Source organism: Ostrinia nubilalis, chromosome 18, assembly GCF_963855985.1.
Source record: "Ostrinia nubilalis chromosome 18, ilOstNubi1.1, whole genome shotgun sequence".
In the NCBI taxonomy this organism is placed as follows: domain Eukaryota; kingdom Metazoa; phylum Arthropoda; class Insecta; order Lepidoptera; family Crambidae; genus Ostrinia; species Ostrinia nubilalis.
The window spans coordinates 8,232,269-8,257,945 of NC_087105.1; the positions used below are offsets into that span (position 1 = coordinate 8,232,269).

Sequence of the window (25,677 nt, forward strand, 5' to 3'; positions counted from 1 at the left end):
CACTATGTGACTGTCTTTATTTTGTACTTGATATATATTTTACATATTATACCTATTCGTGGTTCATTATGAATCGAAATATAAAAGACTTAATAATCTCTATTAATAATTTAAATTAATTTATCAAGTTTGAATACCTCATTCTACCTTAAAATTAATAACTTAAATCAAGTCTTAATACAGTCACGGCTCAAGATTTTTTTGTCCATTTCAGCGTTCTTTTTACTCTTTTGACGTTGCGTTGACAGCTTTTACCTAAATTCGCGCGGAATATTTTTGTGAAATGGCTCTTAAATGCTGGATTATTAGTTCCGATTTTTACCGAGGGCGCTACTATAACTTTAGGTTATTAGTTCAAATTTTTGTATGATTTTGTATGATATGTTGCACATCCGTTTGTCATTTATTTTTTTATCTTCTTGCAAGATGAGGAAGTGAACGGCAGATGCAACAATCTTGTTCAAAATTTATATTTAATAGTTGATGTTTATTCTCAAAGTTTATCTCAATTGCAAAATTAAATCTTTTTTTTTTATATTTTGTCTTGTTTTTGTTCTTTGGCTAATGTTGTTTATTTTTAAAGTTTAATATTAATAAGTAGCCACTTTTTGACTAATTGCCTACCTATTTATTTAATTTTTTTCTATCGTCTGCCTTTTCATTCTTGACGAAAGTATGCACATAGCGAATAGGTTTTCCACTAAAAATAGTGTCAAAAATATCCTGAATAGAATTTAGTGTGGAAAGTATTAGACACAAGGATTTTCCATTTATTCCCACCTAGTAGTTCCTTATTACATGTAGGTGGCTAGTTCCACATCTGGGGGCACGGCAGTGCCCCCACCAAGTCGAGCAAAAAAGCGGCACGGCCGTACCATCCTTTTCTCGAAGCAATTCAGGCCATTTTCGACCGCCTGTAACTTCGTTGTGGATAAAACTAGAAGGCTGAATTTTCATTAGCTATGCAGGCATTGTAAAGACACGGTATATTTAAAATTTCATTCAATTTAAACCGGTAGTTTAAGAATTATAACGGGTCAAAGTTACTTAATTTTGTCACTCACTGACTGACTGACTGACTGACTGACTGACTGACTGACTCACCGATCATCAAAATTCTAAGGCACTTCTAGCAGACCTAGAAACTTCAAATTTGGAATATAAGTAGTGTTTGGTGTATGAATCAAGGAAAAACTAAAATATTTGGGGGCACGGTAGTGCAACCGCCAAGTCGAGTAAAATTTTTCAATTTCGGTCCAGTTTTCTAGATACATAACTGCTGTCTACAAAATACAAAAAGAAATGAGATCCCATCAAAAACAATACTTGTCAAAAAAACCAAGTCTCGCAACTCAGTTGTTCTACGGTAAAAAGTTGTGAGATCCATGTAATACCAAGTCCAGGCCAGGAAATCTTTAACGTTTTACATACATATATTATTGACTTGGCCATCGCATGAAAACACGTGTAAATTAAATTATTTAGTGCGATGGCCAAGTCAATAATTTATGTAAAACGTTAAAGATTTCCTGGCCTGGACTTGGTATTACATGGATCTCACAACTTTTTACCGTAGAACAACTGAGTTGCGAGACTTGGTTTTTTTGACAAGTATTGTTTTTGATGGGATTGAACTAACTGCTTCTCACTAGTTCTTTTCCTAAAAGGAACTAGTGGGAGTTATCAACGACATTTTAAAAGGATCATTTTCTATAATTACCTATTGGCTTTATTAGCTGTCACTTGCCTCAAACTAAGTACTTTACAAATAATACGATTCAAAGTCTAGCAGAAGTCCATTTGCACCATTATCTTTATTAGTCACTCCAATACTTGCCTGAATAATCCCTGCAACACTCCAGCTGGTCTCACTAATGCCGTTGTAAAGAAAACTGATCTCTAGCTTAGCGCAAGGATTGTGTTTAATCCGTGCTTTTAGGCTTTACTTACACTCAAATTAAACGTAGCCAAAAACTCTGCGATTAAATTGTTTTATTCCTCCCTCATTTTATTTATGTACAACGTATTTATCACAAATTCACAGTCATTACATACAATGTTATTTACAAAAATTACAAAGAATTTCGCTAGTTTATCTACATTTCTATACACAACTCTCGGGGCCGGGTATTTCTTCTGCTATGAGGTGTTCTCTTCTGCTCAGAGTCATGTTGCCGGAGGCGATGGGCGCCTTGCTGGTTGCTGATGCCCTCGGCGGTGATAATAACTGGAAAGAAGACTCTGTATTAGTATGTACTTACACGAGTATTTGCATGTAACATTATAACACCAGTTTAAGTTGCGGGTTTGAATCCTTAATCATCATTGTAAGAATTACGGCAGGTAAGTAAAAACTGTGCAACCAAAGTGTTATGTTGTCGACAATACAAACTTTTGACTGTGATATATTTGGGACAATTAAAATATAAGCCACTATTACAACAATTCATAAACAGCAAAATACATACAAATAAACCGAATAACAGCACTTTATCACACCACAACATTACTCATTCCTGAAAACTGACTATGAAAGCACGTAAGCTGTAATTACCTGCCCGACCTTTCTTACAAGCGAAAATATGAGCATATTAGTCCAAATTACAGACCAACACGTTATCGTTTCGCGAAGTACCTTACTCATTACATTTTCGTTGAAATAAATAAATATTCTTGGACGTTTTTACACTGCGCCATCTAGTTCCAAAGCTTGTAACTGTGGGTACCAGAAAACGGATATAAACTTCCTTTTTTTTTGTAAATAATATTCCTATGCAGAAACACCAAAACCACAAATATTTTTCACTGTGCGAGAATCGAACCCGTGAGAGATATACCAGTCTGGTATACGAACCATTTGGCTAGATGGTCATCTGTTAACTACCTGTCTACAATAATAACAAATAGGCCAATGATTTGCGCGAACATTACAACTTAAAACCGCGTTAAAACAACAATACCATTTTTATGTGACAGCCAAACGGATGTATCGGTAAAAAATTCAGTCCCATTTATTCATACTGAACGCGAAAATTTTATTCAACTGTAAATTCAGAAAAAAATAAGCTGTGTGTGATTATTTTATTTTGCATTTTGCACGGATAAATCTGTGAAGCGGAATAAAAATATTTCAACGGGTGACATTATGACAAAGTGCTATGATATTTTAAAACAACAAGGGTTAAGTATTTTAAGTGTTCACGCGAGATTTTTAGTGTCACTTAATTGAATTTCGTTGGTTATATTAATGGGTCTCTATTGAATTTGGAGGCGATATACTATAGGTACTAATAGGTAAAGGGTAAGGAGATTTTTATAGCCCAATGATGTCGGTGTTGAACTGCTATTCGAGGGTCGGTAGTTCGGACCCCGCTGGACTTGGTGTACTCGACACATGCATGCATTTTTGAAAAATAACTTGTTATTCTTTTAAAAAAACCTTATTCCCTGTGGCACTGGCCAGCTGTGCTCTTCCCTGATGCAAGCATTAGAGCTCAAGGGTATTAAAGTGACAGAAAATCTGAATATACCTACATTTTTATTTTGAAACACCACCCATTACCTACAATTACCGATTACTACTTTACTACTACTAAGATGCCCAGTGCCTCTCTGTGGTCTGTGCTGTCTGTATACCTTTTTTTTTTCGGGGAAAAATGCATTGAATTGCATACCTACCCTGCGGGGACAGGGTAGGTTATGTGGGGCTCACCAAGTCAGAAGGACAGAGGCATACCCATTAAAAAGACCCCGGTGCTCCGTCATTCGCCTCAAGTGGGAAGGAACTGTAGGATTCCGGACAAAGCCTTCACTACCACAGTCCCTCCCGGCGATTGCCCGCCTCCACGGCGGGCCCTATAGGCTGTCTGTATACCTACGTGAACCATAGAAATATAGAAGGCCAAAAAACTGACAGTATGTTATTCGTACTCACATTCCGCTGCTCTTCAAGCGTACGCACTGGGCCGCGATCGGCGCGCCACTCGTCGCTCGCAAGTGGCCCATTTTTGACAGCCTCCACGCCCTTCACTGGAGGACCCCCATCTACAACGTAGCGAATTGCCGCTCAATTTTAAAATACGCGTATTTTGTTGGAATTTAACGTGTGAAGATGGCTTACACCAGTATTCACAAACGATGCTTGCTTATGTGAAGCAGAATATCGAACGCATAACGTTGAATAGAGCTCTGTGATTGGTTCGTGTATGACCCTGTGCGTCCACGCGCACTGTGAGACCTCATAGTAATGTTTGTGAATACGGGCGTTAGTTCGAATTCAGCGAAATGGTAACAAATTACGGATTAACTTTGATCTGAAAATACGATGACTATCAAGTTTCAGAGTGAAAGGAGTTAATTATTTCATGGGAAAAATACAATTCAAGGGAAAGAGGTTTTCTTGAAAATATTAATTTAATCAATTAGCTACTAATAAATATTTAGCTAGACTAGTTAATATCTATAGGTTTCATAAAACAACCACTGTCAACCACTGTGAGAGATGTGTTTTTCTGAGTGGTAGAAGTGAGTTATGTATGTTTAACTTGGTACTGAAGCTTTAACTTTAGCTACATGTTGTAACAAATGTTTTGATGTCACTGCTCGGTTTGTGGTTCCAAACTAAGACATCGTGTCCGCCTGTCCGCGATAGCGATGTCATACGTTTGATTTTGTTCACCAATATCTTTATGCTTTATGTTGCTTCTAAACTTCACGTGAATGCAGTTGCCAACTTTAATTAATTGTAACCCAAAAGATCTGGAACATCAAGATAATTTTGTCTCTTAAGAGCAATATTCACGCCCAAGAATTTAATTCCGAGAAACTGTCAGACAAAGCACTAAATTGTGAAAGGCAAATATCAACATGGCTATATATGTAGGTATAATATTTTTGTGGTGGCTGTAATAGTGGTCACTTTAGTGGTTTTTGGGGTACCTAGAGGTGGTCGAAATGTCTTTATCTGTAAGTACTTACAAATCGTCAAAACATTAAAGATTGATTGTATAGAGATCATGCATTAGTGGCATTTGTACCTACCTGGTGGTGGATTCAATATGTCCGGCTGCGCTTGCCTGGGAGGCTTCAAAGTGTACGCGACCACGTACTGGCTATCCCCTGCGTTCAGTTGCAGCTCGGACGACTGCTGCTTCGTTGGTGGTCTGCTTCTAAACCACCATGAAGAGTTATATTTATGAAATTAGTAATTAATCCTTACTTACTTTTACAATAATGGGATAATAAGAATGGCCTTTTTGTTTTTAATCTTTTTTAAAAATATCGTTTTTTGAATTGATTTGTATTGAAGACCTGACCAGGATCCATCAAGAATAAGTGATTAATTGTAGATTACACACAGAGGTAAAACTTTCTTAGAATATTACATATTACCAAAACAAAAAAAGATTGTCAATGATGTTCTTTTAACATGCTACGTATTGATTTACGAATTAAATTCTTAATATCTGTGTTAAACCAAAAATTACAGATCTAATTCACTGAAAATATTGTTTATCTACACTTATTTTGTGCCTTACCTCTTTTTACGAATGAAGTACCCTGTGAATGCAGCTGCGCTAGCACAAACTACGACTGTGAATACGATGGACCAGAACGCTGCCTTTGACACGCCAGCCATCATGCTGATACTTCCATCTGTTGGAAGAAAACATACGTTAAGGCCAGATTCGACCAAACTTTTATCCGAGAATAACTCCTGGTATAGCTGGCACATTGACAGTTTCAGTATGGGAAATATGTCAAAACTGGGTTTAATATTTACTCTTGTTTGGTCGAATTCACGCTAAGTATGGTAAAATTATGTTTAGGATAGATTTTGTGGGATTATAATCCCAGAGCTGAGGTATCGTTTGATAGTTGTCAAAATACCTATTATATTTTTTTATTACAATCTATAATTAATATCATTTAGGGCTGATTTTTCAATCGTCGGATAACTTTTAACTAAAGAATAAGTTTGACACATTGACAGTTTCAGTATGAGAAACATGTCAAAATGACAATTTTATTCTTCGGTTAAAAGTTATCCGACGATTGAAAAATCGGCCCTTAGAGCTTTAGCTTGCTTTTGCTGTGTATTTTTTGACAATCATGGGGATTTTTATTAAAATAAACAGATAAGTATTTTTACAACAATCTTAACTAAACAAAGAATTAAATAATATTATATTTTCTGCATAATATTTCTTTGTTTAGATTTCCAATCTCTCTGCAAATAAGTGAGAAATGTTAGAGAGAGGTATATTGTGCTTAAAGTTATAATATTTACGTAGGTAGGTAGCTATGTTTTTGTCTGAGTAACAATTTATTTATTAACAGCTCCTACACACCTGTGACGGAGCACTTAGGCAAAACTTTACGAGCATTTTTGGAGTTTTGTTCCCGAGTTTGTAATCATTAGTGCAAAACTTGAATCTAACTTGAAACTATGCAGACATAACGACTATCGTCTGTAGTGATTCTAGCAGCTGAATTACTAAATGTTTCGTCTAGACAAGTGCAACAGATGTCGACTAAAACGTATTAGTTCTAAAATTAGATTGCCAAACTCATGGTTAAATTAGATTAAAAAGGTTATCTGGTAAAAATACGAAAAACTATTAAGATCGTCGTTCTATCTCCTTCCTAAAGTTTCTGTGCCCTAACTGGTTCCACATTGTATAACTGCCTAAATTGTAAGACCTAATGTGAATGTGCTAATGTGGTTATGCAATAAACGATTGAGTATTGAGTATTGAGAAAAAATAATTTAATTGAAAGTTTTTTATTTCATCCACCCTCATCTCAGTTTTGTTGATTATATTCTTTTTGACTGTAAATCTATAGCATAGCCGTATCCCATTTATTTTTTATCTTATTTCATTGAACTGTCTAAATAAATAGATGCTGTAAATTACTTCTGATTTTAACTGTGCATCATGTAAGTCACGTCGCGCGTCGTCTCTAAAAGAAAGTGCAATGACCCTGTCTGGTGTAAAAAATAATACTGGGTGGAAACGATAAGTGATCTTACTCGATTATTTCTAAACTATACAAGACATCGAAAAACTCGTTACTGATCCTGAAAGAGATTCACGAGTTCTATCCAATGGTACCAATAATAGGTTATAGAATAAACTGGATCTATCTGAAAATTCAATGTTTCTAGCTTCCATACATTTGGTACCTACAGCCACATTATGGATATTAAAAACTACACATGATATCGTAAAACTGGTTACTGATTCCAAAAGTTCTTCACAAGCTGTATCCAATGGTATCAATAATAGGTTACGGAATAAACTGAATCTATCCAAATATTCAATAAGAATAAGAATATCTTTATTTGCTTTTTATTATCGTTGTGTTGTTGTAGTTTTATATGTATTATGTACTGTGTCAATACACTTTTTCTATCAATCTATCTACCTAATTTACGATACATTCCCCAATAATCGATTAAACCATACTCACCCGTTCTTCTCTCCGCGTCCTGGTATGCCAGAGCGTGCACCATGATGCGTTCGGAAGCGCCTTTGTCGTTTCGCGAATGCACCGTGAGGCGGAGGGAATGCCCGCTCGACCACAGCACTGAAGCGGGCACTAGGAATAGGGCCACGCCATCTGGTAGGGGATTTACACTTTTATTGCCAAAAAAGTAGGCACTCATGTACTGAAAATTGCTTGAGACTTCAACTAGAGGTCACATTTCAAAACGGGTGAAAAGCCTTCTCTTCGCGTATTGGTATGCCAGAGGTTGCACCATGATGCGTTCGGAAGCGCCTTTGTCGTTCCGTGAATGCACCATGAGGCGGAGGGAATGCCCGCTTGACCACAGAACTAAAGCGGGCATTAGGAATAGGGCCACGCCATCTGGTAGGGGATTTACACTTTTATAGCCCAAAAGTACTAAGCGTAATCATACTAATCATGAATTAATAATTGCTTGTCAGACTTCAGCTGTAGGTTGAAAAACAAGGGTGGAAGTTTCCTGTGAATGTATTGATAAAATTAATTTATTTTTCGACTGAGCGTAAACGAGTTCTTAAAGCAATTAAAAACGTTTGGCTACCGCTTAGTGAAGTGTTCAAAGGCTTCGTGGAATGAACATAAAAAGTCAAAATGTTTGAAAGGTAGCGTATGTGTATCAATCAATGTACATAATAATCAAGTCTGAACCTTAATTAAAAGGCAGAGAATCCGGAGCTAACGCAAATAATTATGTCAAATTCATTCGTTTTTTTTTATAGAATTAAGTAATTCGCTCCGTAAATTAGGTAAACGATGCGATATGAAAAGAACAGTATAGTGTAACTTAAAATGTATACTCACCAGTCTCATTAGCAGTGACGTTGAACCTAACAACTCCAGTGTCCGAATCCAGCGCTTCTAACACCACCAGCTGTGGTAAACCGCCATCGTAACCTGCTACGCAGCGGACTACCAGCACATCAGAATCCTCATGGTTTTCCTCGATCCAGTTGGTGGTGTTCCCTGCAGTGACTGAGCAGTTCCGTGGTGGCGATGGACGAGCTAGGCAAAAAGATTGTAGGTTATAAGACAGTGAGAACAGACTGTGATAACTTTTATACAAAAACAATCTTCGTCGATTCACATTTTCACACATAATAAATCCGTAGAGCCACAGTCTCGTTTGTGTTCGTTCAGTTCAGTCATGGATTGGACATACCTACCTTTGAAGCTCGGTGAAGTGAGTACCTACCTACTGATATGAGTGTGAATTAAGTCACTGTCGCAATACTGAATTACTGATACTGCACTGAGCTAACACGTTGACGGAACTGTGGCATCATTGATGTAAGAAAATTGCTAATGCTAGGTTCACACATAAAGGTAGCGGGAAGGCGCTGGATGCAGGCCGCTACTAACCGGCCATTGTGGAAATCATTGGGGGAGGCCTATGTTCAGCAATGGACGTCCTATGGCTGAAAATAATGATGATAATGATGATGAGGTTTATACAACCGCTATGAATGTAGCACTGAACATCTTTAGCAGTGGTAAAAGAGACTATTTTGCTACAAAAAATGGTAGTGGTCGACTGTACATGTTTTTTCCCCCCACATTAAATGGTTTCTAATTTGTATAGCGGTAATTGGAATTGGTCTTGTACCACTATTTTAATTTTACGTTGCTGATTGCGTGTCCCGCGCAGCAATCAGGAAATTATGTCGCGTTCTAATTGATACTTAATACTCGGCGATTGAAAGCTTAGACACTGTAATTATGCGTGTAATTTGATACCAAAACGGAGATAATTGAATTCCGATCAAATATGAGGGGAGAGCAGAAATGGTTATTTTTTGTGGATAAATTTTGAAGGAAGTACATTTTTTAACGTTAATTAATGAGTATATTATTATGATACTATGATGTTTTGGTTTGGATTGCTATTTACTTAACAATTTAGTGATTTCGTCATACCTATTAGTATTAAGTTACTACTACTACTTAAGTTCTATTCATTTTAAAATTAATCGTTCGATAGATGCATTCTGATAACGATGATATAAATGAGATAGACTTCCGACAGTACATAAATCGAACATCGTTGATGCCAAAACTCTCAGTTCACTTTGTTTAATGTGATTTCTTACCTGCGGATGTTTGAACTAAATCCCAATTTTTCCTATACTCTCGAGTAATACGTTTCTCAGTTCACACCACTTCTTACCTGCGGGTACAATTTGGAAGATACAAGGCTGCTCCTGCCTCCCCACGGAGTTGGTCCCTCTACACGTCAGCGCTCCGTAGTCCCTCTCACTGGCTGGAGTGTAGCGAAGCTCACTGATACTTCCATTCACTGTTACTGTATACAGTTCGAAGTTCACTATGTGTTGATTGTTTTATGTGACTTCTTACCTGCGGGTACAATTTGGAAGACACAAGGCTGCTCCTGCCTCCCCACGGAGTTGGTCCCTCTACACGTCAGCGCTCCGTAGTCCCTCTCACTGGCTGGAGTGTAGCGGAGCTCGCTGATACTCCCATTCACTGTTGCTATAAAAACAAATAACATGAACTCACTGATACTCGTAGTCTCGTAACTATGTAGTTCGAGAAAATACATCAAGTCAATAATAGAAAATCGTTAATACTATGATCCATTAAGGAACAAAAAAAGGACGATACAAAGATAAAGGCTTCTAAAACATCTTCCCTGTCAACCTGTACCATTCACAGCACCTAGAATGTACAATGTCTAATACATACCATACCGCGCGGGGGACACGTTGAAGCTCTCTCCACTGTTGTTGAACTGCCATAGAAACGTGACGTCAGCAGGGTCAGCGTGTACTGAGCAGCGCACACGCAGCGCTTCGTCTAGTGCTGCGCCCACGACTTGGGGTGACGACTCGCCGCACACTGGAGCGTCTAGGTGGGAAAAAAATTAAAATAAGTGCCATTTCGTTTATTTCAACCAAAAGATGTTTACTCCTGGACAAAGGTCTTCCCCCAAGGATTCCCACAAGAACCGGTCCTTTGCCACTGGCATTGAGGTACTTTCCGTGACCTATTGGGTAGGTCCTACGAGGCTTGCCTACTATGTTTTCAAGACCGTAGACGCCAATTTTGATTACTTTGAAATCAGTGATGTTAGGCTGAGTTGCACCACCTTATTTTAACCGTAACAATACCCGGTGCTTTTTGTATGGAGTTTGACAGATTTTTGATGTTTGTCAAAGTTAAAGTAAGATGGTGCAACTCAGCCTTAGTTAATAAAATAGTGCAAGTCATAGAAACCTATTTCTTGACAAAATCTAACTGGAAATCGCCTATTGACGACAACTATTAAAATTTCTTGATGTCAACTACCCTATTCACATAAATATTCTAGGACTAAGTAATGAACAGCAGAGCAATGCCTTGGCAGCCATCGGCATAGTAAGTGCCTATTCAAATCGATACAATTAATTGACAGCTCTCAACTATCACTCGATCGTAGTGATAGGATTGGAGATTCTATTTCCAGGCATTGTCCATGCCATTTAGCGTAATCAATTTTCAAATTATTAAAGGAATCGCCAAATTGTAATACAACTATGTATCAATACTAATACACCTGTACGAGTATATGCCTATTTTACCTTTGAATTTTAAGCAAAATAAAGTTAATAAGTACCACATTTAGGCTGGGTTGCACCATTTTACTTTAACTTTCATCATAAAGTCTCATATTTGGGGAATGTACTATGTACCATGAGTAGAGTCTTAGTTTATAAGGATGCCAACGATTTAAAGTCACCCTGTAGTTACGGTCAAAGTTAGGTGGTGCAACTCAGCCTTAGAAAATAAATTGCTAGTCTATTACGCGTATACTGGTAAGGACTATAGAAACATGACAAAACCTTTGTTTGTGCTTAGGATATACCTGGAGTAGAGTTGATATTGCAATTCTGTTAAAATTAACACATTTCATTGTTACTGTTTCAAAACCATAGACTCTATCTTACGGTATAAAAGTTTTAACAATTAACTTAATAATTTCTGAATTATAAAAAGTATATTAAATTTTAAAACGTAGCAACATAATAATATAATTTAATAAGACAAAATATCTGTGTCAACAACGTAAATTTTAATGAGCAATGTTGAGTATTTCAATGCCTCTTTTGAAGTTGTGTTTGTTAGCCGCTGTAAATTGTGATTTTAATTTTCATCTCATCCTACGTCGTACGTCCCCTCCACTCTAAGCGTATGAGTTTTCAAAGCGCTGAGTCCTGAAAATTGCCAACTAGGTTTATTTCGTACCCATTCGTATAGTAAAGTTGATACAAGGACAAATTTTCAGTGGCCACGGAAAGTCTGAACTAGTTCTTTTAAAAGCAAAGATAAACAAGGATTTTTTAATCATGGCTTCATGCGGTTTACTTGTATATTTATAGCCATTTTTGATTTGAATAGTGCATATTATGTTGTTAGTGGACCTATTAAAAAAATACTTTATTAAGTGATTATAGATGATATCCGCCTTTCCCTTGAGTTTTATAGTCATAAGGATAAGGTAGGTACTCTATTGACGCCCGTATTCACAAACGATGCTTGCTTAAGTGAAGCAGCAAATCGAACGCATAGCGTTGAATAGTGCTATGTGATTGGTTCGTGTCTCACCCTGTGCATCCACGCGCACTGCGAGACCTCATAGTAATAGTAGTGTTTGTGAATACGGACGTGAGACTACGCGGACCTCTTGAGATAATTTTGAGTGACGTCACTCATGAACATTCACAATCCAGCATTACGAGAATACATTTTAGTCGGCTGAACAAAACAAAATTGCTGAACAAGCTTCACTTTCCCTGCCAGAAGTCTGGTATAAATTTAAAATAAGCAGTAGATAAAGTCGCTGTCATGGAAAGATAAATATAAATCAGCGAGGCAATTATTTGGGCCGCGGGAATTATTTGGTCTTGCTCCTCACGTCGGCAATTAAGTGTTGGTCAGCAACTAAGAATACAGTCCAAAGAAAACAAACAGCTCATATTTTTAAACACTGAAATTTTTCATACTCACAATTTCAGGAACAGCTAAGCATGGCCTAATTTGTATATGTCGATAAAAAAGGCCATTTTCTTCCAAAAATATACTAAAGTTGTAGATCTTGATATTCCATTTGGACTTAATTAATTTATTTATTTATGGCCCCATAATATTTAAAATGTCAGCTCTACAATAGCAACAATGTGCGTAGTCATTGAAGGTGGGTAGTGGGTACTGAAGTGGCAATCTCCGTTGTAGCTGAGCACAACAAAAGGTAGGTAGTGCGTAACTTATTGAATTACGTCGAATTACATAGATGCTCTTGCAATTTAATTTCAATGGCTATTTACCTAGGAGTAATCATTTACTTTGTAATCTAGTTTCAATTGCAATATCCAAAATTTAATCATTTTTAAATTTAATTTTTAAGTCATTTTAAGTTAATGTATTATTATAAAATTTATTCTCTAATAAACAATATTTCATCATGACAAGTTAAAACGTATTGAATAGATCGGACTTGATTTATTCATCATTTGATCAAATACTTTCATAATTACTTAAAATAAATGTGTAAAATTAAACAATTATTTTTAAACGCTGGGCTTGTATTAACCTTGTCAAATTGAGATAAAAAAGTTGAATTGTCGTTCGAATTTGTTTCAATTTTCTATTTTGGAATTGTAAACCCTTGTCACCCCAAGTTAATGGTCCACAACTGGCTGCTCTCGGTGACCTGCATCCTCAGGAAGGAAGCCGTCGATGAGGCAATATAGAATTGTATAATAAATCTTGTACCGGACACGGCGATGATTTACGCAGCCCCGTGTAATGAACGTTGATTGTGATCCGATTGTGTTTACATACATTTGGTACATACGATGGCATATCAAGCTTACACTGTGATCTTATATTTACTAGTGGTAAGGGTGATTTTACCACAAAAAGTTTAATATGCTGTCATCTGTACATAACTCATACATAGGTAAATTTATCTTTGATCACTCATATCAAAGAGATCGGAAAAGTAGGCAAGTTAATTTGTAAGGAACCAGCTTTTGCCCGCGACTTTACTTGCAAGTCAGATAAAAACACGCAATCAAATTCCACGTAAAATACTAGGCTTTTAGTTTTTCAAACTTATCCAGAACTGAATTCTTTTTGTGAGATTATCCTGTGGCTATCTCACTTAATAAATAGAACTTGAAAAACTGAAAGCTATGAGACTTTAAAACAAATAAAAGAGCTTAAAAGCTTTGCTTTTAACCTGACTTTTAGTTTTTAACGCACTTACTTCTTATTTTTTCGCTCATTAAATCCTACGGGCATTCGATAAATCTGTGAAATGGAATAAAATTTATTTGTTGTATATTCAATCAAACAAGGAATGGTTTCAGTACAACCATTACGGTAAATGTAAAGTATACGAGTAAACATTGAAATGTAAGTAAAGTTAATTATGCAATTTTGTTTTAATATGTCAGTTAAAGGAATGGTTATTCTGTCCTTTATATTTTAAGCGAAATTTAAATCCCATTTAAATTCCTGTCTGTATATCACTGTCTGCCACAAGTTTAATAGCTCTATTTATGTGACAGCACATTCTTATTAGCTGGAAAATGGATAAATGTGAAAGGTTAATAATGCCCACTTCTACAAGTCTAAAAATAACGAGCCTTTGTATCGTCGTAATATCATAGTAATTATGATTATTCTGTGGTAATATCACTGAAAAAAAAACATCGACTTTTTTAAAAGTCGTGCTGATATTTCCAGCCAGTCTTAGCTTCTTTACTCCCAATGAGGGCTATCGTTTTTATACTTAACAGTTGGCACCCCTGGCGATTGACAGGACCTTACTCTACAGTGGCGCCATCTTGATGAGTGCAAATGCGATAGTCCTCCTACCACTTTGGCGCTCACCAGTTGGTGCCACTGTCTTCGCTACTAGCAAGTGACAGGACCTTACTCTACAGTGGCGCTAACTGGTGAGCGCTAAAACGATAGCCCTCATTAAAAAAACAAACCGCTTCCTCCAGCCATTCAATGGCCAACGTCCGTATCCAGCAATTTATTAGGCACATCATTTGCATAACCTACAAGCGTCGGATACAGTGACGTGTAGGTGCCCCGTAAAATGTCACAGCACATGAAATACAGTGCCACAAATAGGACGTGTTTGCGGGTATTCAAATCATTGCGGCATCGACGTTCCCAACTTCCTTCCTTGGCCGAAAGACCGCATAGTAATTGCTACCGAGCCGCCGGTGCTGTAAATCATCCAAATTATTACCTAATACTATCGCGGTTCTGGAGTTGCCACACTGTAAGGATAGACAGTAGAAAAATTCTTACTATTGTAGTTTACATAACTTCACAAAAACCACACCAATGTATTTTATTACAGTTCATATATCGGGTGCAAAAATACAATCTAAGTTGGCAGTAGTTTCTGTATTTCTAGTGTTAACTCTGAACGTTTTAAAAATGGTCCTATGAAAGGCTGCACTTGTGTTCTATGCAATGAGCCTTCTACCTTTGTTATGTATTTGCAATCTGTTGTGCCTCCACTTTAATTCATAGAGCTTTGTTTGGTTCGTTGCGTATAAATTTTGTTACAAATCCCATTGACGCTTGTTGGGTAGATTTAAATTGTACCTTCACATACGCAAAGCTAAAATAGTTTCTTAAGCCCCTATCAAACAAGAGTGGAGTGAGCGTCAATAGCGTTTTATTACGATTTGACAGTCACAAGTCTGATGCACGCGTAGTATGGGATGGGAGTAGTAGTAATAATACACTGAACTTAAATTATGTACACATTTATGTATTTATATCCAGTACAAACTAGTAGCAGTAAGAATCTAAATACTGGCTCATCCACATGTATGAAGTTCATTCAAAAGCGAAGCGTAAACTGAACGTAAGCGGACGAAATAAAAACACACGTTTTAATTTTGAACCTATGTTCTCTTTTTAGCCGACCTCAAAAAAGGAAGAGGTTATAATAATATGTTCGGCTGTAAGTGTGTTTTTTTTTTGATAGTACAATTTTTCCTGTTCCTTGAAATGTGAAATACTTGCGTAAACCAGTTGGAAACCAGTTAAAATCACTCTACTCCGCCCTGAACTCTTTCTGTATACTAGCCATATTGAGATGTGACAACTAACAAAAATACTTCTTCTTTATATGAATGAAGACAAAATACTCACATTGCACTCTCAGCCTGACAATGTCACTCGAAGTCTCCCCCCTAGCGTTGGCAGCCCTGCAGGAGTAGCCACCAGCTTCTCTTCTGGTCACCCTCTGCAGCACCAGCGAACGGGTGCTGAGGATGATGCCTGACGTCATGTTCTGCGTCACCGGCCTGTCCTAGATTACATTATTTATTTAACTCACTGATAAGAGATGATTAGAAATATAAAATCTTTCTTAGACGTTTTGAGACAGTAGTGCGTTTGCAAGACCCAACTTGGTTTGCATTACATTAAACTATTTATGACAAACGTCAAAAGTCTGTCAAACTTCATTCAAAAATATTGGTTATAGTTATAGTCACGGTTAAAGTGGAGTTGGTGCAACTTACAACGTTACGACTAAAAAGGGTGTAATAACATTTAATTTCAAAGAGCCCTTATGATTCACCATCAATACCTAATTTTTAAGTAACCCCTATAAAAACAAAATTCGTGTTACCATTATTGGGGTGACTTAAAAATTAGGGATTGATGGTGAAAACGGGCATGTATAGGTTACCTAATAACTAGAAAAGCTGTTGGGAATAAACTTTACTATACTAGTTACGTATCTAACTTCAAAACACGTATACGAATAATGAGCCCATAGGTAATGACCACGTTATGTGCCAGAAATATTGAAACGTGTGAAACAGCAAGAAATTATGTGGGTTAATTGGTTAAATTGTAACGATACGAATCAAATCAACAAAAATTTATCTATTCAAAAACCTTGATAATAATTGACTATCATTGTTACGATACGAATCAAGTCAACAAAATTTTCTCTATTCAAAAACTTTGATAATTGACCATCAAATTACGAGTAGAAACCAAAAATACCGAACGATTCGCAGCAACCAAATTGAACAATTTAAAAACAGAAACAGGATATTTTTGGCCCTTAAAACGGACGATCGTTAAAAAAGAAATATATTTAACCCATTCAGTGCTCAAAAGGTCAACAATATTATTCCTGGAAACCAAATTAAAATCGGAATTTTCTAAATTGGTCAAAACATTTTAGGGCACTGCGTCCAAATAAGGATCCCTTTTATTTGTAATAATTGATTGATTTTCATAAATAGGTCGACGATTATTTTTGGCAAGATGAAAAGGAATAAAGGTACATATTAAATGAAGGAAGACATCTGTAAAAACGGGAAACTCTTTTGAGGGAAGGTTTTCTTGGAAATTGCTTACTGAGTTACTTAGATAAATGATAAAGGATACTAAGAAAGAACCGGACCCCTTGATAAATTAAAAATGAGACCTACTAATGCAGGCAATAAAGTGGCAAAGGACCGAAATCTCTTTTAACGCAGTCACTTAGATTTTGCCTCAGTTAAAAAGCAATCAACAGTTTTGAAATTGTTATAAAGTAACAAAAAATTGGGTCAAAGAAATTTTACAATCACGCATCGTCTGTCGTATATTTACAAGTTAGTTTGGGCGCATATGACGTCACGTATGGAATCTTTATTATTACAGGTTCAATCTAGACACGCTTTTGCAGATCGTCTAGGTAATTAATTAACTAGAAGTATAGTTATTAAATAAAACGTTTACACTTTGTCTAGTTTATTATTACTTGTATTACTTGATTATGCCACTTACGTTATGGTACCACGATATACGATGTTCCCGGGGGTTGGCTCGTACATTGCACTCGAAGTACACATCATCACCTTCCTTGATGTCGTGGGGCTTAAGCGTGCTTCCAAGGCTCAGCGTCACTAGCGGGGTATCTGGATAACAAAATAATTATTGTCACCAAAAAACTATGATGTTTCATGATGTCAGATGGCAATTGTATTGGATCGATGGGCCTAAATCACAAAATAGTTACCAAATCTTGGGTTACGTACTTCGTGTTACATTTGGTACGTTAATAGTTATGGAAATAAAATAATATACCTACTAGTTAAATGGGATAAAAAGTTATTTGATAGAACAACTATTTAAACATTTTTGAATCGCGATAATGCATTACATGAAAATCAAGGAACACGAGGGAACACGACGGGAAAAAAAAAACAAAAAAGAATCGTAATTCTACGGAAAAAAAGAATGCATTTTTCTTAGTGGCCAGTGTCGCGCAGCCAAAGAGTCCGGTCGTAGGCGGCCGCAACAGTCATCTTTGAACTTATTATGGTTTACAAAGTCGAGTATTTACTATTCCTATGTATCTGTCGCAGGCAAATTGTATGATTCCGCATTTTACAAACGGCGTCGTCAGTTTACAAACGCTCGCTGTTCTATGAAATGCCGAAGGCAAATTGGCGACTCGTTCAATTGATAAAATTTCGACTATGATTGTTGCAATACCCTATTGCCATCATAAAACACATGTTGGACAAATCAGACTTTTCAGAAATCATTTATTTGAATTTCAGAAATCAGGTAGGTATCTATTCAGGTAAGACAAACCTAAAATACTAGCTACTCCTAAAGTAATTAAAATATTTTCGTAATAAAAACAACACTAAACTAATTTAAACTATTGACGTACCTATAGGTAGTACATAAAACTATGACATAAAATAAGTTTCGATAGTCAGTCCTTTAATTAAGTCTTACATTTTAATTATACCTAGAAGAAGTCTAGGAGACAACACCATATTTTTTTAAACCAATAATATTCCGCAGCAGTCCTCCGCCAGTCCGAGCACCAGATTCCATTGTCACCTTAGCGTTTTTTACGTGCCGGATAACCTCAAAAACTATTTCATTTTTCCATAGCTTTTTCACTGCTCCTATTTGTGAATCGTAAAATATTTTTAATTCACTAAGTATAATAAATGTCTTTTTTTGTGAAAAGTCCTTTGAATACGTAGAATTTGTGTAATAACAAATTACTAATAATCTAAATTTGAATCTAATAATAATTAAATCTAAATAAATTTTGTAAACAGCAATTGAATTGGCTATCAAATGTTTTGACATATTATAAAGTGCCCAGGCAATTTACATTTTGCCTTCGGCATTTCATAGAGCAGCGAGCGTTTGTGAACTGACGACGCCGTTTGTAAAATGCGGAATCATACAATTTGCCTGCGACATATCTAGTGATTTGAGTAACTTCTCAGTCGGTACACTCTTGTCAGAGTGGTCGTGGTCATCATTTTGAATCACGATTCAGAGTGATGTTCCTCGTAATACGGCGCCATTCCTCGCGGACTGCAGCTTTCCGGGTACTTTCGCTAACCGCGCACTTAGTTGCGGCCTTGATCTGGTCCGTCCATCTCATTGGTGATCTACCACGTGGTCTGGTGCCCTCAACTTTTCCCTGCACTACGAGACGCTCTATGGAGTCATTACTGCGCCGAGATACATGGCCGAAGAAGGTTAACGAAGAAGGTTAAGAATTAGGATTTGAGTAAACGTCTATTTAATAGCAAAGTAAAGATGTTCCAAGATAACTACTGATGAGACAGTTTGACAGAACTTCACCAGATCGTCAGTCCATCGAGTAATAATTACATACTAACACACAACATTGAGCTGCAGCTGGTCATCGATGGCCTTGGTCGGCAGCGAGGGGTTGGAAGCGACGCACTTTATCGTAGCTCCATTGTCAGTCGGCATGGGGGTGAATACAAGGGTGCTGACTGACCACGTCTCGTTTGAATGGTCTGTCACCTGTATGAGGAAGAATTCACTTTAACAAGACATCATAAAAAATATTTAGGCTGAGATGCACCATCTTACTTTAACTTTGACAAACGTAAAAATCTGTCAAACTCCATACAAAAAGCACCGGTTATTGTTACGGTAAAATAAGGTGGTGCAAGTCTAAGGCTGCGTTGCACCATCTTACTTTAACCTTCACAAACGTCAAAAATCTGTCAAACTCCATACAAAAAGCACTGGTTATCGTTATAGTTGCGGTTAAAGTTAGGTGGTGCAACTCAGCCTTAGCCATAGAATACAATAGTTGTTTATTGGATTAGACTGGCCTATTATGATTTTTTACTGGGTCTATGCTTCTCGTGATTTTCGAGGGCTCATTTGTAAACAACTGGAAAATTGGAAATCAAATCTAAATCTACTTTATGGCGCAAAGATGTAATCCTCCACTCACTCTTTGCGCCGTGAGTAAGTACTGACTAAAGTATTAATTTCAAAATATTTTTTAAAACATTATCTTTACCCCTAGGGCTTATTCCCACGGATACATCCCGTTTTATGCAGGATCACATTTAGCAGTATACGTATACAGCGTATTAGTAATTTACAGTGTCCCGCAAAAAACCGATCCGTTAGAATTTGTTATTGGAATTTCAAACACACAATGTGTATTCGACAGTCTGGATTGCCGTGAAAATGAGCGCTACGAACGTACCTTATCTTTTTCAAAACTCCTGTTATCCTTGAACCAGGTGACCTGTGCTGGCGGTCTGCTGCCCTCAGCGACACAGCGCAGCGACGCCACAGCACCAGCGATCAACTGCTGAGGCCGCCCCAACAGCGACACCGAGAGCGGGGCCACTGGTGAAGATAGTATACAATAAAAACCTACTCAAGATACTAATGGGGCAAGTACACTATGCGGGAAATTGGTTGCGACATAACAGTGTGAACACCATCTCGGTTACTTTCTCCTTCCACACCCGTACGTCGTCCATACTTCGGTGTGCCATCTAGCGCACTAACCATTGACCAAGACGAGTCTTAGCCTATTTTCAGCATAGTGTACTTGCGCCATAAAATTTTAGTTTAGTTAGATAAACCTCCTTACTGTGGTACAGCCGTATGGGTATGATCACTCCACTTCAAGAGGTTTAGGCATACACCAGTTTCAGTATAATGTGGACAGACCCTTAACTATCTAATTCTAAATAGTTTGTGTAAAAACGTCTTAAGACAAAGCTTTATATTTGTTGAAAGCTCATTATACTACTTATCGTCTTTAATTGCGTTTCTAAGTTTTTCAGTCTGGCAACAATTGTTGTAAAAAACGAAAAAGTATAATTGATTTCACAGACAATGTTACTTCGGAGTACGCATTTAATTGAATTATCTGACTTTCTTACAGGTGTAACTAAGTGAGTTTGTAAGATAAAAAGCTGTATAAACTTCTGCAAGTCAATTTAGCTTAATTACCTAATGATTTTATTTGGGCGAATTTTATAAACGAACGCGTGAAGAACGTTGTGAACTCAGAACTATCTAATTGTTTTTAACTATTTAAATATTATGATGCTTGATTTAAAAAATTTAAAGCTTGTCACAAAGATGACAAAATATTTAGTAAGCCATTATATCTGAAATAGACTGACAGATAGTTTTAATGCCCTTTTAGTCGGCTTACTTATTTCGTTGAAGAAGGTAAAAATACCAAATAGAAAACTATTCTTTTGGAAAATTGATGTCAATTCTGAAAATTTCACGTTTAAAATATCGAATTGAAAGTTCTATTCGAGTGACTGCTTTGACGCTCAGCGATTCAGCAATTTTAAAAGTGTCGCCGACGGACTAATCCCTAAGAGAAAACTCGATTGCACCTCGATCGAGCGAGTTAAATCGAGATACACTTCACTGAAATACCTTCTGAATATTAATTAGGCAGCTATAATCTGATTATTAGCTTTGCAGAGCATTCACAAGAAATTTGTTGCCGAGATTCGGCTTTTAGGCGTTTTTCAGGTGGAATAAAATGTAAACACTTTAAGGTTTCGTAAAATTTTTTATAACAGAAAGGTTTTTATAAGATCTTGCGTTTGTATCTTGTTAACTCACACTTCCAACTTCATTATTTACAACTTTAAAAACACGGAACGTAACCGTAAATTAAAACCTGCCAAGTTACTAAACAAAATTAAACAGTTAAAAGTGATATAGTTTTTTTTGAGAATAAATTTTATAATAATACATTAACTTAAAATGACTTAAAAACTAAAATTTAAAAATTACTAATTATAAAAACTATTTACAAATTAAAAAATACTTCACCCCCAGCGCCGCAGTCAGGAATGGTGCCCAAAAGTCTGGCAGCATTGCCACGTTGAATGGCCAGGCTAATTCTCTGACCAAAATAACTGCCAGCCTTTTGATCACCGGTCACCTCGGTGAGCCTCTTTGCCAGTTCCTTATAAAAGGAACGAGCGCTTGGACCTCATGGTCCCATAGTCTCAACCCCAAACGGCACAAATATATAACTCTCATTGAGAGCTGCATATTTGCGCCGCTTGGAGCACTCAGCCGAGGCCGCCGCCGCATTTTTTTTATACGTACCAGAAATGCTTGAGTGCTTTGTCGTTTCGTGAAAATAATAAAATACTTACTCGATAATAACGGTAAAAAAACGTCAAAATAATGTAATACTTACAAAAAAATATTATTTAGAGGCGTTAATTGCAAACTGCAAACGTTAAAATTCGAGGGTCGTGAGCGAGAGAAAAACAAAAGAGTAGGTAACGATATTGGTCGTCGAGAAAAAAGAATACATTTTCTTGGTTTTTTTTTTTTTTTTTTTTATGTGATAGGAGGCAAACGAGCAGACGGATCACCTGATGGTAAGTGATTACCGTCGCCCATAGACACCCGCAGACCCAGGGGCGTTACAGGTGCGTTGCCGGCCTTTAAGGTAAAGATACGCTCTCCTCTTGAAAGCTTGCAGGTCGTATCCGTCCGGAAACACCGCAGACGACAGTCCATTCCACAGTTTGGTTGTACGGGGCAGGAAGTTTCTAGAGAAACGTACTGTTGTGGACTGCCAACCATCTAAGTGATGGGGGTGGAAGTGCTGTCGGGTAGATCGGTGGCGAAAAGTGGCGGCAGGAATAAGTCCTGATAATTCTTCGGAGCACTCCCCGTGATACATGCGATAGAAGATGCACAGTGAGGATACATCTCTACGCAGCGCCAAGGGGTCAAGCCAATCCGAAATGTCCTGGCAGTCAACGATTCGAGCTGCTCTCCGTTCAATGCGGTCCAGAGGGAGAAGCTGGTACTGGGGCGCACCTGCCCAAAGATGAGAACAGTATTCCATATGAGGCCGAACCTGCGCCTTGTGGTGGCCTTGTGGTGGCCAGTGTCTCGCGACCAAGGAGGCGACTGTATGCAGCCACAAAACATAGTATGGACGACAGCTCATCAAGCTGTACATTTTTATTGCAATATAGTCCTTATCACAACTACTTAAGATGCCAGTGTTAAGCCTGATGTGCTGTCGTCTGTACTAACAAATTAAAATACACTCACAGTTCATCTCCAGCCTCACTATCTTCTCCTGCGGGGGCACTAGCACTGTATTAGCAGCGCGACACTTGAACGTGGTGTTCAGGTCTTCTCTCTTCAACTGCTGAAGCTCCAGCCGGTTCACCACCACATGGGTGTCAGTTTTGACCCCGATGTACTGAGGAGCTGGTGTGCCGTTGATGAGCCACGTCACCACAGGTTCTGGACGACCTGGGAGTAAAAATTTATGTTAATATGTGCTTGCGGCTTTGTTTTGATTTTGGTGTGCAATTTTTGTAGAGCATTCCGCAATCAATATGGTTTAAAAGATGTCATTCATGATTATTATGAAAACTTTATTATGACTACTTCTTACTAATAGTATTAAAATTAGTACCCTAACTTTATACGATGATTTATTTTTTTCAACCCAGGCACACAAACACATCCATAGATAGAAGCTAGTATTTACAAAATAACTTTAAGCTACGGCACCCATTTTTCTGCATCCTTATTTATTATTTACTTCGTGTAGGTTCGGCTTAAAGTAGATTTATAATTTAACTAGCTTTCCGCCCGCGGCTTCGCCCGCGTGGAATTTTGTCTGTCACAGAAAAACTTTATCGCGCGCGTCCCTGTTTCAAAAACCGGGATAAAAACTATCCTATGTTCTTTCCCGGGACTCGAACTATCTCTTTGCCAAATTTCATCAAAATCGGTTGCGAGGTTTAAGCGGGAAAGCGTAACAGACAGACAGACAGACAGACAGACAGACAGACAGACAGACAGACAGAGTTACTTTCGCATTTATAATATTAGTTGGGATCATTAAATAGAATATAATGCTTGTTCCTTTAAACAGATGGTGAGTGAGTTTATGTTACTCATACAAATTCAACAAATAGATTTGTGGTTGAATTAACCACACTGGGCTTGATTTAATTATCAAAATGTGGCTACATTTTGAAACTGATATTACAGCAAATGTAGTATTTTCTATGTAAATTGTAAGTTACATAATGATTATTTCGGAATGCTAGTTCTAAGATAATAAACATTGTGCGTGCACTGCTCTACAATACAATTGTGTTTTATTTGTAGGTATCTTTAGTTGAAATTAATGCCAAATGTTGGTCTCGAAGCGCTGGTAGGGTTAAAAGATTATGAGACATGTAGAGGCTCCATAAGAGCAAAATATTTGACGATTTGTAAGAAATTTTAATAGTCTATACAAATAAAAAAAATTGACTTGACTTGATTAATTATTGGAGCACCTACTAAATTATTATGAGTATCTAGCTAAAATTCATTTATAAGAATATTGTCCTCCACTGCGTCACACAGTCGGTAATTTATAGTACATATTATAAATTATATTGCATAATTTGTCTCACTAGAAATCAAACTTAGACCGAATTACACCACTGTCAAAATTCCTTACAAAATGCACCAGTTATTGTTATAGTTACTGTTAAAATGAGGTGGTGCAACTCAGCCTTAGAGTTCAGACAAATATAAGATCCACAGTACTAAGTAATTTTCCAATTCCTTATTTTACCTGAGAATAAAACTAAATTTCGAAAGGTCTCGTACCTTATGATTGTGGAATTCTCAAATGGAAATAACTACAAAGCTAATTGAGCCCCGAACAAAATAAGAATACAACTGAGACAGTCTGGGACGTGACCGTAGTTATTTTTCAGCGGCGTATCAGGGACTTATCCCAGCCCATTCAGGGAGGAATGGGATCTAGACGCTTTCTGGAAAAATAACTGCCTCAATTGTTGGCTTGTGGGAAAGCCAAAGGGCATCGTTCAAGTTTATAAAAAAATGTTACGTTTACTAAGTTAGGTAGATTTATTTCGGCAATATATTAATTATTAAAATAAAAAGTATCAATTAATATTGTAGTAACGAAAAGTATTTTCTTTCTTCTTTGTCTGATATTCTTTTCCCATCCATCCCATGGTCGGCCCTAAATAATAATCATGACGTATCTTTGTAAATAATCAATAGACATCGTTTCACACATATTGTGTCGTTAGTCGATAGCACCTCAGACTCTAATTGGGACTATTATGGTGATAAGTAGACGCCAGTGTTTAGGTATCTTGATCTACAGCCGTCCGTAACTATCAAATGGGAGACGATTTATGACACTGCAATACGATTATCACTTATAGGCTATTAAGAACTAGTTAACTATTCATAACAACAATAAAGTCTTCACAGGTTTGTAATCCTTCGTCTGCGATAAAAACCTGCGCACCTAAATACGCTATCACTCTACATATAGTCATAGCTAAACGTTTGTTTACCGAAACGTTATCGAACGAAAGTAAGCCGATCGAAATCAAAACACGGCGTCATCGCAACAATTCAATTTTTCTATTGCTCGATTTCTTTTATGGAAACATTCGGAGAGATATTCCATCCCGATGGCTCCATTGAAAAGTCCGCAGTATGGCTTGTTGGCGTCCTGCCAGGGTCGGATTATCGCTGCCTGTGTGGCCAATAATTGTGATGATGCAGCGGTGCGGACAGGGCGGTATTCGGCCTTTGGTCTTATCGGGCACATATTTAATTATGTGGCTGCCAGCGTCAAGCGCCAAAGGCTCAACAGATAGGGAATCTAATTTTGTCCCCGTCAGATTAGACTCCCCGCAGAGCACAGTCTTTTAGCCGCTTGATAGTTTGGGCAGCCTCTTTATGAGTCCCCGCAGTCTACAGACTTTTGTCGGCCGATAGTTTGATGGACTT

At 37.3% G+C, this 25,677-nt stretch overlaps 1 protein-coding gene across 2 annotated transcripts in view; it reads right to left on the bottom strand.

Annotated features, from left to right (window-relative positions):
* Positions 1-1,972: 1,972 nt before the first annotated feature.
* The window catches only part of LOC135080694 (hemicentin-2-like), a 153,883-nt gene continuing 130,178 nt past the window's right edge, over positions 1,973-25,677 (bottom strand). The window contains exons 6-18 of one of the 2 annotated variants that reach the window (XM_063975407.1): positions 22,942-23,148; positions 20,081-20,226; positions 19,227-19,377; positions 17,353-17,483; positions 15,712-15,871; positions 10,231-10,392; positions 9,883-10,017; positions 8,332-8,532; positions 7,474-7,623; positions 5,538-5,655; positions 5,041-5,168; positions 3,935-4,044; positions 1,973-2,227 (exon numbers count right to left, since the gene is read on the bottom strand). In XM_063975407.1, the coding sequence (XP_063831477.1) occupies positions 2,105-2,227; positions 3,935-4,044; positions 5,041-5,168; positions 5,538-5,655; positions 7,474-7,623; positions 8,332-8,532; positions 9,883-10,017; positions 10,231-10,392; positions 15,712-15,871; positions 17,353-17,483; positions 19,227-19,377; positions 20,081-20,226; positions 22,942-23,148 (1,922 nt within the window). In that variant the 3' untranslated portion in view covers positions 1,973-2,104. Of the gene's footprint in view, positions 2,228-3,934; positions 4,045-5,040; positions 5,169-5,537; positions 5,656-7,473; positions 7,624-7,645; positions 7,873-8,331; positions 8,533-9,882; positions 10,018-10,230; positions 10,393-15,711; positions 15,872-17,352; positions 17,484-19,226; positions 19,378-20,080; positions 20,227-22,941; positions 23,149-25,677 lie in introns of those variants that run through there. The other variant, XM_063975408.1, reaches the window with a different exon arrangement.